This window comes from Canis lupus, chromosome 8 (genome assembly GCF_011100685.1).
Source record: "Canis lupus familiaris isolate Mischka breed German Shepherd chromosome 8, alternate assembly UU_Cfam_GSD_1.0, whole genome shotgun sequence".
NCBI classification, from domain to species: Eukaryota; Metazoa; Chordata; class Mammalia; order Carnivora; family Canidae; genus Canis; species Canis lupus.
Genome location: NC_049229.1, coordinates 49,145,715 through 49,158,677, shown reverse-complemented (window position 1 = coordinate 49,158,677; position 12,963 = coordinate 49,145,715). Strand labels below are relative to the sequence as shown.

The 12,963-nt window shown below is 41.1% G+C and overlaps 1 protein-coding gene across 29 annotated transcripts in view; it reads right to left on the bottom strand.

Annotated features, from left to right (window-relative positions):
* Positions 1-12,963, bottom strand: part of TTLL5 (tubulin tyrosine ligase like 5) — a 269,103-nt gene that overhangs the window by 76,896 nt on the left and 179,244 nt on the right. For 28 of the 29 annotated variants that reach the window (XR_005363557.1, XR_005363556.1, XR_005363558.1 and 25 more), the window contains one exon: positions 5,545-5,740. Coding sequence is in view for 23 of the 29 variants with exons in the window: in XM_038545325.1 (XP_038401253.1) it covers positions 5,545-5,740 (196 nt within the window). In the remaining 6 variants the exon portion in view is untranslated. Of the gene's footprint in view, positions 1-3,845; positions 3,933-5,544; positions 5,741-12,963 lie in introns of all 29 variants that reach the window. The other variant, XM_038545324.1, reaches the window with a different exon arrangement.

The following is a 12,963-nucleotide window of genomic DNA, read 5'->3' as shown; positions in this document are numbered from 1 at the left end:
TCCAGAAACTAAGTGTTGTATAAGTTCCCGATAAAAGTCAGAAGGGAAAACAAAATGGAACAAAAAACCCCAACAAACAAAATGAATCGGCAGTAGGTTATGACAGGCCATCATGTTCCAGGAGCTTAAGCACACATGGACAAGCTCTTCCTCCTGAATATCCCCAGTCCAATCTTCCTCCTGGATACTGTTAGAAGCATGTACAGAGGCCTCCCTCTGCACAGTCAGCCTGTTTGCTTGCTCTCCTTGTGCCATGCTGAGGAGCTAGCATGTTATTGCTGGCTGCCTGGAAAAGCCCGGGTGCCTGCTGAATTTCTCTTTCTTTCCCCTCCCCCACAAAACAAACACACAGCAGCTGAAGGCTTGGAGAAACAGTATTCACTCCAGTAGGGGGGCAGAATTTTTCTAGACACATGCAATGGACTTTTAGGAGCAGTATAACAAGACTTGGCTGGGCTTATTATGGGAATCCTTTCCACACCTGTGAGGTTGTGCATGGACACTCATACCATTAGCAAAAAGCTCATTACATATGGCACTCAAGATGTACTAGCTTACTGAAAGACCCCTTGGTGTGAACCCAGAGCTGCCCACCCCCCGCCCCCCCACACACTTGTTATAGGAACATTCATTTCTGTTGGCCCTTAATGAATCTAGGTCAGTCTGGCAAAGGGAGCATGGTGGGAAGGGGGAAGTAAAGGACATGATGGAGTGGAAGGATGAAAGGAGTTCAGGATGTACAGTTTTCTCCTATGAGTTACCTTGAGTTACCTCACTATGTTCAAAATTAAGTCTACTAAAAATTGAATGGCTCTGGATAAGGAATGGAACCAGTGAAAAATTAAGATGTACTTAAAATCCCCCCTTTCTCCCTTCTATTGTTAAAAGACATTTCAGCAGTTCTGCCCTGGCCATCAAAATGTCCTTAATTTTCCTGCTTTTTGGTCTTTTTTCAGTCTGGATGAGGCAGAGAAGAGAGTGGGAGGGAAGGAAAGGGGGGCTGGGAGCAGAAGTTTAACAAAGGATCACTTTAACAGAAACTACTGAGTAATCGCTCTGTCCTGAGCCAAGAATAACATCAGCTCAATGTCGGCAATTAGAATCAGGTCAGTTGGGCCTCACAGCCGGTGCGGCCCTCCTCACAGCCCCCCAGCACGGAGGGCTACTCATGCTGATGTCACCAGCAGTCACTGCTGCCCAAGAAAGTCCCCCGACTCAGCTGAAAGAAAGTTTTTTATCCTTCTCCTTCAGGGGCGGAAAGCCAGAATGAGAAGGAAGTGGGAAGCAATGAGTGTAAACTAGAGAGAAGACACACATTGGGATAGAGGAACACATAACAGATTCATTTTACCACCCCTAGCCTATCAGGATTCTGTGATTTCTCCGCCCACCCTGAAATGCATGTTAAATGAATTAGTATATGTAAAGCACCTGAAACCATGCTTGGGCCAAAGTGCTTATTGAGTGCAGGCTATTATTATTAAAAATGAAGAGGGAGGAATCTGTCCCGTTACTTATCTCTTGTCCACCATAAAACTTGAATCCTGGGAGCAGTGACTGCTGAGCAGAATGTACCCTGATAAGAAAAATGCACACGAAGGTTTTCGAGTTCGGAAAACTTATTTATAAGGAGACTGTGGTAGATGGAGTGAACAAGATGGAAACAAAGTTCCTATAAAACAATGACTGCCTGAAATTTTATAAGGGCAACGCTAAATTTTAACATATTCAGTCTCCCTGCCAAAGGACAAAAAACAAATAACTGAAGAGGAGATGTTTCTAATCTTTCTCTCTAGCTCACTGGTTCTCAAAGTGTGGATCCCCAAAGAGCAGCACTGGCATCACCTGGGGAAGTTGTTAGAAATGGAAATAATTGAACCCCATTCCCAAACTTACTGAGTCAGAAATGGGATGGGATTAACAACTGGTGTTTTAACGGGCCCTCCAAGTGGTTTTGTTGCTTATAATCAGGGGTCTGCAAACTAGGGCTTGTAAGACAAATCCAGCCTGCCACTTGTTTTTAATAAAGTTTCACTGGAAAATAGCCACACTCATTCACTTACATATTGTCTATGGCTGTTTCCATTTTACCATGGCAAAGCTGAGTAGTGGCCACAGAGAGTCTATGGCCTTAAGTGTAAAGCCTTAAGTGTTTACTATCTGGCCATTAAAAAAAAAAAAAAAGAAAAGTTTACTGATCCCTGCTTTGACTTAGAATGATTTCTTCTTTAAAAATGCTGGTTTTGGGGATCCCTGGGTGGCTCAGAGGTTTAGCGCCTGCCTTCGGCCCAGGGTGTGATCCTGGAGTCCCGGAATCGAGTCCCACGTCGGGCTCCCGGCATAGAGCCTGCTTCTCCCTCTGCCTGTGTCTCTGCCTCTCCCTCTCTCTCTCTCTGTGTCTCTCATGAATAAATAAAATCTTTAAAAATAAATAAATAAAACTGCTGGTTTTACTCATCAGTGTATAAAAATGCATGGTTTCCATGTCATCTTACTTGGTTTATCATGCTATCAAATGGACTGGATTCACGCCTATTTCCTTGTACCTCAGTGATCCTGCCAATGGCTCTGGGTAACTTACTCTCTGATGCCTATGTTACAGTACCAGTCTTTTGTTGAGGTGCATTCAGTACGTAGCACTTTCTAAATTTATGAGTGCAATGCTAGATAGAGATGAAGATCAAACCTTACTCTGCATGAATGGTTAGAGATATCCATTTCCAAACATACTCTGAATCAGTTTGCCTTCTGAAATTAATACCTTCAGTAAGCTGACTACCTAAGTGCAGAAAAGGACAGAGAAATTCCTCTGCATGTAATGCAAGAAAAGTTGCATGATCTTTCCCAGATATATTTTTAGGGAATCACTAGGAAAGGCACAGTCCATGGACATAATCAACAATTTGTTATGATACAGTGCAATATAAATAAAGCTCCCTTTAATGGCCTGTTTCATGGGTATCTCTTATGGATGAATGCTAAGTAAATTAGATTTCAATTCTACCCTCAAACAATTAACCAAAATGCTAATTATATCAATGGCTATGTATACTTTAGAAAAATGAATCCAAAGCATAAAGAATTTATCAGAGAAACCATCTCTATCTATTAACCCAAAGGCAGAAACACAGGACATACTGAGAACACAAAGCAGGCTTCCATCAACAATGTGGTGATAATTATAATGGTCAAGTCTAGCAAGCCATAAGCTAGGCTAGAAAAAGAGACTTCAAATCTAGGAATATTTAATAACTTATTTGCTATTTTCTTAGTTACAAATTCTTCAAGCTACAAATGTAGTTTCTTTAGCTCTCCCCACAGTCCCAGAACTTTACACTGACTCATTTTTACCTAAATCAACCATGGATTAAAAGAAGAGGAGGAAGAAATAAATGATGTTATAAACATATATAAAATTATGATGAATGATTTTCTGTTCCCTCTCCAGGAGACACGAGATAACTCCCTTCTTGGGAGTTCTGACTCCTCCCTAAGACAGATATTCTGACAGATTCTAAAAAACATGTTTTCCATATACTTCATAGTTTAGTGAACTAAACCAGTGTAATCCTCACTGGAAAAAAAAAATCCACACAAGAATAGCAGTACTCTGAAATTTCAAAGGAATGTGAGTTGCTGGAAGCTAATCAAAAGAGTAAGAAGGGCTTTTAAATGAAGCAGTTTCTAAAAGGGAAAATCAGTAAAATGGTCTCTCCTTCCCCCAAACTCCAATGCCCTACAATCACCAACCCTTCCTCCCCCTCAAAAATCATCGCCATTTCAAGGTATGGAAGCATTAAAAGGGCCTAATAGTCTACATTTGTTAGATCATCGATTATACTCACCTAAGGGAAATAAGGCTATTTTTGAGACCTCTCCTGCCCAGGATCTGATGAAGCTGGCATTCTCAAGAATTCTGAATGATGAGGAGTCTAGAAGTTCACAAGTTTTAAGAAATTTACACAGATTTAAAAAAGAACTAAAGTACACATTTATATCTAAAATTGTGAAAACGTAAACTGCCTATCCCTAAGACTTTCTAAATGAGGAAATTTCTACATGATCACAGTGTGGTGATCAAATTGAGATGCTACATTCCATGTTTTCCAGGTAAGAATTCTGGATTTTCCTCGAGTAGAAATGACTTACAGGAACTACTTCACAACTACCTATACTTACAATTTCTCAATTACATTGAGTTAATATAATATAGAGACTATGCCAGCATAGAAAAGGATGAGCAAGCAATGAATGAAATTGAAATAATGTCTGGATCTGAACAACAGTTAAAAAGATTAAGTAGAGAGAGAGAGAATAATGATAATTGATTTATTTGGGGGGGGGGAACCTTTGGGAAACACTGCTTTAGCCTTTGAGTGAATATTAATTTTGTACAAACTAATGCACAATATGTACTACATTTTTATAGGAGCAAATAACAAGAGATCAGACTGATATATTTCTTCATGTAACCAAATAAAAGGGAAGCTCACAGAATCAGTACTGATTTAGGCCAAAAGAACATGTAGAACACAATAACGGATTCTAATGATTACCCTGAAATCATCAAGAAAAAGTTAACTCTATATGGCCTGATTTTTTTGTGTGTAAAGTCATCCTTTCTCTGTAATGTGGGCCACACTGACACACTAGTACAATTCACTTACACAGCTCCCTCACACATATGCTCAGGAGTTTCTGTCATTGTAGAGATGGTGAATAGGAAATCAGTGTTTTATTAGAGTGTAAATGCCACACCAGCGAGGATTTTTTTTTTTTAAGATTTTATTTATTTATTCATGAGAGACACACAGAGAGAGAGAGAGAGAGAGAGAGAGAGGCAGAGACACAGGCAGAGGGAGAAGCAGGCTCCATGCAGGGAGCCCGACACAAGACTCGATCTTGGGACCCTAGGATCACGCTCTGGGCCAAAGGCAGGCGCTAAACTGCTGAGCCACTCAGGGATCCCAGACAGTGAGAATTTTTGTGTATACTGTCCCATTTTCATGTACATTGTTTTGTGTCCTATCAAACCAGAGGACCAGAAACCAAACTTATGACCATTTCCTATGAAAAGAACTTGAAACATTATTTATGCCTTGAAAGTCTCAACAGGTCATGAAGGATTAATATGTGCTTATGTACACCAAGTATGTAAAGATAAGGAAGTAGTACATTTAGGAAAAAAGTCGCTTCAAATGCTAGCTTTTAGGTATTTGGAAATTCGACTTTCTGGGAGCTTACTGAACTACCACCATGCAGCAGAAAGGGGGAAATGACACAACAGAGATTTCTATAGAGAAACATTCAAATTAAAGAAAATGTCAAAACTGGTTCAGCATTACATCCCAGCAAAGCTAACATCATGGCTTCAGAACATGACTTCCCTTAGAATAGATTCTCTATGAACCATCCAAGCCATGGTGGTGTTGGTAAACTTCTGGGAAACTATTCCTACCCTTCCCATTGACCTTCTTCCCCACCCCCGCACACTCCCCCTGTAGAAGAAGAGACTAGCATATGGAAAAGCCTTATCTGAATTACCTGGTGCCGGGCTCGACTCTGGTCCAGAAGCTGCCGGGACTGAAGTTTCTGTTGTTCAAGCTGCTGCAGAGCAAAATGGAGTTGGTAACTGCCTGCAGTGGGGTGATACTTGTGCTGAGGGACCACCCCTGTAGCCTTGTTATACGTGTTGTTCTCTACCTCTCCCTCCCACGCAAAGCCACCTGTTTGAAGGCTCCTGAAAAGAAAAGAAAGCAGATTTCTTAGAGAGGTTGTGTGAATGACCTAAAGGAAAAAAGAGAAATATCACAGGTATTTTTTCCTTTATAGAGCTAAATACAGTTTGGAATTACAAATCTCTTTGTGTGATAAGTGATCTGATTTAACACACTAAACTGCAGCTCCATGAAGTTGTACAAAGACAGGGTCTGCTCTGCTCTCCATTCTATTTGGAGCACTTATCCTGAGGCCTGGCACATGGTCAGTATACAACAAGTATCTGGTGAAGGCTGAATAATTAAAATTGTAATTACAGTCCTCTGTGAGGGCCACAAGGAATTCTGAGAGGAGCCAGGGAGCTTCAGATGCAGGATGGCATGTTAAATTTAAGGTAGGAAGTGAGGCACAATCCTCTTTTCTAACATCAGCTTCAAAAGTATAGGGGTGAATTATACAGAATTCATAGTTTTTCTTAACCACCTATTAGTGAGCTCATGTGTCCATCATGGGTGAATTATACAGAATTCATAGTTTTTCTTAACCACCTATTAGTGAGCTCGTGTGTCCATCAAGGGATAAAACAATTGGTCTAGGAAGATCCTTTTCTCATTTTTCTAAATTTACCTCAATAGAGTCCCCGGCCAACCTGATGTTTAGCCTGTACATCTGAGGAAGGTGAAGGGCTGGTGGCCTTTGGGACTGTTCAAACCCATGCTATGCTGTTTGTTTTTTTTTTTTTTTTTTTTTTTTTTTTTTATTTATTTATGATAGTCACAGAGAGAGAAAGAGAGGCAGAGACACAGGCAGAGAGAAGCAGGCTCCATGCACCGGGAGCCCGACGTGGGAATCGATCCTGGATCTCCAGGATCGCGCCCTAGGCCAAAGGCAGGCGCCAAACCGCTGCGCCACCCAGGGATCCCTATGCTGTTTGTTAAATACTCCTGACTCCTCGTTGCCCAGGTATCAAAATGTTAGAGTCTGGTGACCACATCTGTGTATATTTCAGCTGAAATCCTCACAACTACAGGCCTACACTTGTCCTCTCGGTCTGTTTCTTCCAAGTAGAAAAGTCCCCATTTATACCACTCCATACCTATTAGCATGGCAAGTATTAAAAACAAAACAAAACAAATGCTGGCCAGCATGAGGAAACATTGGAACATTGCTGTTGGGAATGTGAAATGGTATAGCTCCTGTGGAAAACATTCTGGTAGTTCCTCAAAAAGCTAAACACAGAATTACTATGTGATCCAGGGATTCCAACCTCCCACCCTCCAGGTATATACCCCAAAGAATTGAAAGCAGGGCCTCATATACTTGTATATCAACGTTCACAACAGCATTATTCCCAATAGCCAAAAGGTGAAAACATCGGCAGGTGAATGATAAACAAAATGTGGTCTATATATATAATGACATATTAGCCTTAAAAAGGAAAGAAATTCTGATATGCTTCAACATGGATGAACCCTGGGGACATCATACTAAGTGAAACAAATCTATCACAAAAGGACCAATACTGCATGATTTCACTTAGATGAGGTCCCTAGAAGAGTCAATATAATAGAGACAGAAAATAGAATGGTAGTTGCTGGGGATGAGGAGATAGGAAAATTGGGAGTTACTGTTTAATTAGGGCACTGAGTTTTACTTTGGGATGACGAGTAAGTCCTGGAATGGATGATGGTGACGGTTGTACAAATTGTGAATGTACTATATGCCACTGAATTATACACTAAGAAATGGCAAATTTTAGGTTATAAATAATTCCCCACTGTTTTTTTTTTTTTTTAAGATCCCCATTAATTTAGAATCGTCTTATCTGGCAGCCCTTTTTTCTCATATTTGGTTCTCTTCTGGACCTTCTTCAACTACTCTGTGGTGGTTTTTTGTTTTCCTTTTTGAAGTACAGTGACCAGAAAATTGTATACAGAAGAAACGGGGAGAAACAGGAAGAATCTCATAGTGAACAATCTTACCCTAAACCTGATTAACAAGGCTTGAAGAAAGGGAACAGTGTCTAATTGAAGAGAAATATTCATAGTGATTTAAATCATCCTGCTGTTTTATTTCCTCTACAAATTTCCTTTGACGTGAGGGGTCATTTCAATGGCAAAGACGCAGCAACACTGGAGTAAGGTTATGCAGACCTTCCTGAGGCCTGACCTACAGCTCACCTTGTTATTTATAGCCTGATTCCTAATGACCCCAACAGAGCCCTGGGAGAAGGAGCAAAGTAGAATGCCTGCTGAGTCAAGAAGCCCAGGCTCCTCTCTCGTCTGTGTTCTCCCCAATAGCTTCATCACTTCAGGGGTCTGCTTTGGTTCCTCAGCCTCTCTCTGAGAGATTTCCAAATACCTCATCAGGGGTTAGGTCTGGGTATTGTATTCTAAAGTCCATGGATGAAAGGTTTTCTACTTACATAATCTCACCTCTAATAGGCTACATCCCTTGCTCATCTCCTCCGACAGTTTGGCTCACACAATTTAGTTGCACAATTACGTACTTCCGGCTAATCTTCTCAGAGAACCGTACCAAAAGGCTCAGACCTTGCTAATGAATTTTTGAGTAGGACACTTGATCTTCAGTGACCCTCAGAGTGCATGGTGTTAAGAAGACATGTTAAGTGCATGCACAGTTAAGAAGACACGTTCTTTCCTGAAGGGCTTCCAGAGGTATAGAGAAATGTGGCAACCAATGACTGAATAGAAATAAGTGCCTAAATATGCAAATAAAATGTTCACATTATTCCACAAAGTGAAGTGTTGAATGAGAGTCAAACAGGAGTTACAGGGTGAGGAAAGAGAAAAGCTTAATGAAGAGAAGGTGCAAGAAACAACTGAGCTGGTTGGGGAACTCCATCGGCTCTGAGTGGAAGGAGGGATGGTGGAGAAAAGCATCCAGGTATAAATGAAGAGAAGGGTGGAGGCAGGAGTGGGCTGATCCAATGAACAAATGAACACATGGAAAGAGACAGATGAAAAAAGCAGGAACTGCCTGGCTTGAATAACCGTGAGACTTCCATATCAGTTAAGGGCAAATAACAGAATTTGGAATGAAACCATTACTTATGATAACTGCACTGAAAGTCAGAAAATCCATCAATTGTGATTCTACTTCCATTTATGGCTTGCTGGTTATAGAAGTTTCTAGCCACAAGAAGCAATCTAGACTCAGAAATTAGATATATTTTTTAAAGATTTTATTTATTTGAGAGAGAGCAAGTGCAAGCAAGAGGGAGGGACAGAGGCAGAAGCAGACTCCCTGCTGAGACTCATCAGGGAGCCTGACGAGGGGCTAGATCCCAGGACCCTGGGATCATGACCTGAGCTGAAGGCAGATGCCCAACTGACTGAACCACTCAAGTTCCCCAGGAATTATATATTAAAGGATTTTTGTAACTCTGTTATAACTGTTATGTCAGAATTCATCTTATTCACAGGCTAAACTGGTTTTATTTTCTAGAAGCTGCTTTCATAACAGATATTCCTAGGAGGCATTTACTTTCAAGCCTTCTTGTTGTGCATCAGAAATAAGAGGAATGAGGCCCTTTTATGTGGAGACAACCAGGGACAGATTCTCAGGTGTATGTCCATGAAGCAGGGCTCTGTGAGTAGAAGGGGTAGAACAGCAGGTCACAGAAAGCCATAGAAGAGGCCACGGAGAAGAGATTTGCTCATCTAACTGCACACACGGTGAACAGACCACAACATCATAAACTATGACAGTAAAGGCTGTTCTTACTCTCATCAGTAATCTAAGCCCAGTCTCCAAATCACAAAAGAAAGTTTTTTCAAGCAAGTAGAAACTTTTAGCAGAGGCAGAAATTTTTATAGGGCACCTCTGGATGGGGACAGGAGTGCTCAGCTGTGTCAGGCAACATGGTGAGTGCCGCAGGAAACTTTGCTTTGGGTGCTTTGAGTGATGGTGGTGGTCCTCAGGCCACAGTATCTCACAATTAAAGCATGAGCCTTGGGGGTTTGTAATATGTAAGTTCTACAATGACTGACTTAGAAGTCAGGTGCATTCTCATTTGGACCTCACTGGAGTTTACATATCTCCATATTCCTTTCTGTGGCATCTAATAGTTAACATTTCTAGTCAAAATTCCATCCCATCTCCCTGAACCCCGATTCACTGCAGTCTACTAGTAATACATTTTCTACTCCCATCAAAATTTTAAGCTTTAATTATTCTCTCTAGTTTTTATATTATTCTTTGCTCAATATAAGATATAATATTGTATGTATTCCCTGCAAATAATTCCTAAGAGTTTTGTATTATTTCTAGAAGAGAGTAGAGAGAGCCAAGAAAGTTAGCTATGGATATACTCAGAATGTCTACCATTTGACTCAAATTCAAAGATTCAAAGTGAACTATGTTGTATTTCACCTTTACCACATATGTAGCTAAATGGGCACCAAATGGCAAATTCTTCTGAACATCACTTTCTCTCATTAGCCTGTTCATTTAGAACTTCATCTCACTTTCTATATTACACTGTGGCATGGCACTATGGCATAGCATGGCAAATGTTTCTCTGTAACAGCCCTTCCTGTAGCACAGCCCCGAACTCTAGCCAATAAATATTTTCTCCTTTGCTTTACTATCTGTTCCAAGAAATAGGTGTTGGTTTTTATACAATGGAGCACTGTTGTTTTTTTTTTTTATTTTTTTTTTTTATTTTTTTGAGGCACTGGTTTTTATACAATGCGCTGGATTTTAGCAAAGCAAATCTCATCAGGCAGTTGCACTCTCCATGAAGATATACTTCCAGATTTTGTGAGAATCATGTGACTTCACAAGAGTGTAGGGTAAGAATGAGGCACAGGAATGTGACAGTCATAGAGCAAGTGTGATCCCACAGTCCATTTCCCCAGCCTCCTTCACCCAATCCCAACACAACTTGAGCTACCATGAGTAGGGAGGGTTGGAAGGAAGTGTGTGAGTATAGGTATTAAGGACAGCAGAGGCTATCCTTTGTCTATAAAAGACTTTGAGACTGAGAAGAAGCAGTCATAGCATCCAATTAAGTGCTGCAAAGATGCTGTAAGTGATGAAAATCTCACACATGACAGAAGGGCTCCTGCAAGCAAAATGAAGCAGTGCTGGCCATTATTAGGAAGCCCTGAGATCAGAAAGGCATCATGCAGGGGTAGGGGGTGGTGGTGTGGAGACTTCTCTTGGCTTAAAGGGATGTTTCCATGACAAAGACTGATTCTGCATGGAATGTTGTGTGTCCCATTCCCAATGCCTACCAGGACCACTGGAATCAGGCCACATTCCCAAAGGCCACACAGGGAAGAAAAGAATAAAACAGGGTCTGCTCCTCTGGGGCCTTCATTACACTAACTTCTCTGTGCTTCAACTATTCTCATCTGTGAAATGGGGCTACAACCATAAGCACCTATTCCAAGAGCTGTGGGGGTTAAAGAGCTAACAGGAGTGAAAGTATTGGCACACAGGAAAGGCTCCAACAGTTTATCACCACCACAAATATTACTATTATTACTACTCTTCCCCCTACCGAATGATTCCATTTCACTGCTGCCCTACAGTCCTTTGAGGTAATATACAGAAACATAAACTCAGTCATTCACCATCAGAGAACTCTGTGTTACCAAGTTAGCACAATCCAGCCATCAGCACAGTATTAGTTGTGAAGTCAACAGGGCTCCAATTTACTAAAAAGAAAAGCTCTGCGGAACAGTATCTCCAAAGTGTTATAATTGTGTTGCATGCTATATGCGGAGGACTAGGACAGGTTATCTGGAAAAGGATAAATTTGCCTCCTCTTCAATCCAATAAACAGTGGAGGCGGCAGAGGCACATACATGCATCTTTTTTATACATTCGGTTTTCTGCTCAAATCTACTTCCTGCTCTTCCATCAGAGCTGATCGTTCTTGCCTTCTTCTAGCCTTTACTGGTGGTCTAAAGAAAAGACTGTTTATACTCTTTCCTGTCCTAACATCCTTCCCAAGGTCTTTCAGCCCGGCCTCCATCCATATAAATGTAGTGGCTTCCTTTTTTCTGTTCTGGAGGGGGCTCCACACAGAGTCAGAGTGAACTGCACAGACCTCTGGGATTTTCCTTCAAAACTCCTAAGCTCAGAGGGGAGTCCTACTCTCTACTCTCAGAAATAATGAACTAGAACCTTCTTGGTTTTAATGTCACTCCCTCATTCTCCATCCTGGATTGTTACCTCTCCTGTAGTTAAATCAGAGGCAAAGCCCAAAAAATATTTAAAAGCATCTTTTGGGACTTCTGCTTTTGAGCAAGCTGTAGAAAATTTTAAGAGACCATCATTCCTACCTTAACACAGAGAACAAGCTGAATAAACTGCTAAATCATACTTATTTCAAACCCAACAAAATGCTGAGGACATACAGAAACCTAAATGAATAAAATTCCAGGAAGTGAAGCAGCCTTAAGCTTTCAGCCAAGATGGACCTCTGGGAGGAGGAGGTATCTCCTCCCAGAGGAGGGTTAAGGTACAAACACCTAACTTTTGACAAACTCAACACCTGCATAGGGGATGGTATGATATATTAGATTCCTTGAAGCCCAGCCACAGAGTGAGTCTGCAGACACCCATCAATTCTTCACCAAGTGCATGGGGAGACTGAAGGCTGGGGACAGGGCAGGAGACTCACCCAAATCCCTTACAGAAAAACTGTGTATATTACTCTTTGACTTTCACAGAAACTCAGCAAGTGGTATTTTGTCATTAACAATAAACACCATGAGTTGTTTTCCTTTAAGTGCTAGGTTCACTGTTTATTTTTGAGAAAATGTCTGACAAACATCTAAATCTGAATAACCAGCGTTCCTCTATCAGTTGTTTTTTCAAGTAAAAACATTTAATGAAAAAGGCAGGGCAGCCCTGGTGGCGCAGTGGTTTAGCGCCGCGTGCAGCCCAGGGTGTGATCCTGGAGACCCGGGATCGAGTCCCACATCAGGCTTCCTGTATGGAGCCTGCTTTCCCCTCTTCCTATGTCTCTGCCTCTCTCTCTCTCTGTGTCTCTCATGAATAAATAAATTTAAAAAATCTTAAAAAAAAAAAAAAAGAAAAAAGCAGCTAGTTTGGACTCTAACTCAGTCACCCAAGAGCTTTTCCTTGAGATGACAATCATACAGTATGCAGAAACACTCTACACGTACACCCTATTTTGTCAGACAGAACATTAAAAAAATATGTAATTCAGAGTTGAGATTTCATAATTATTACTGCTTAACACGG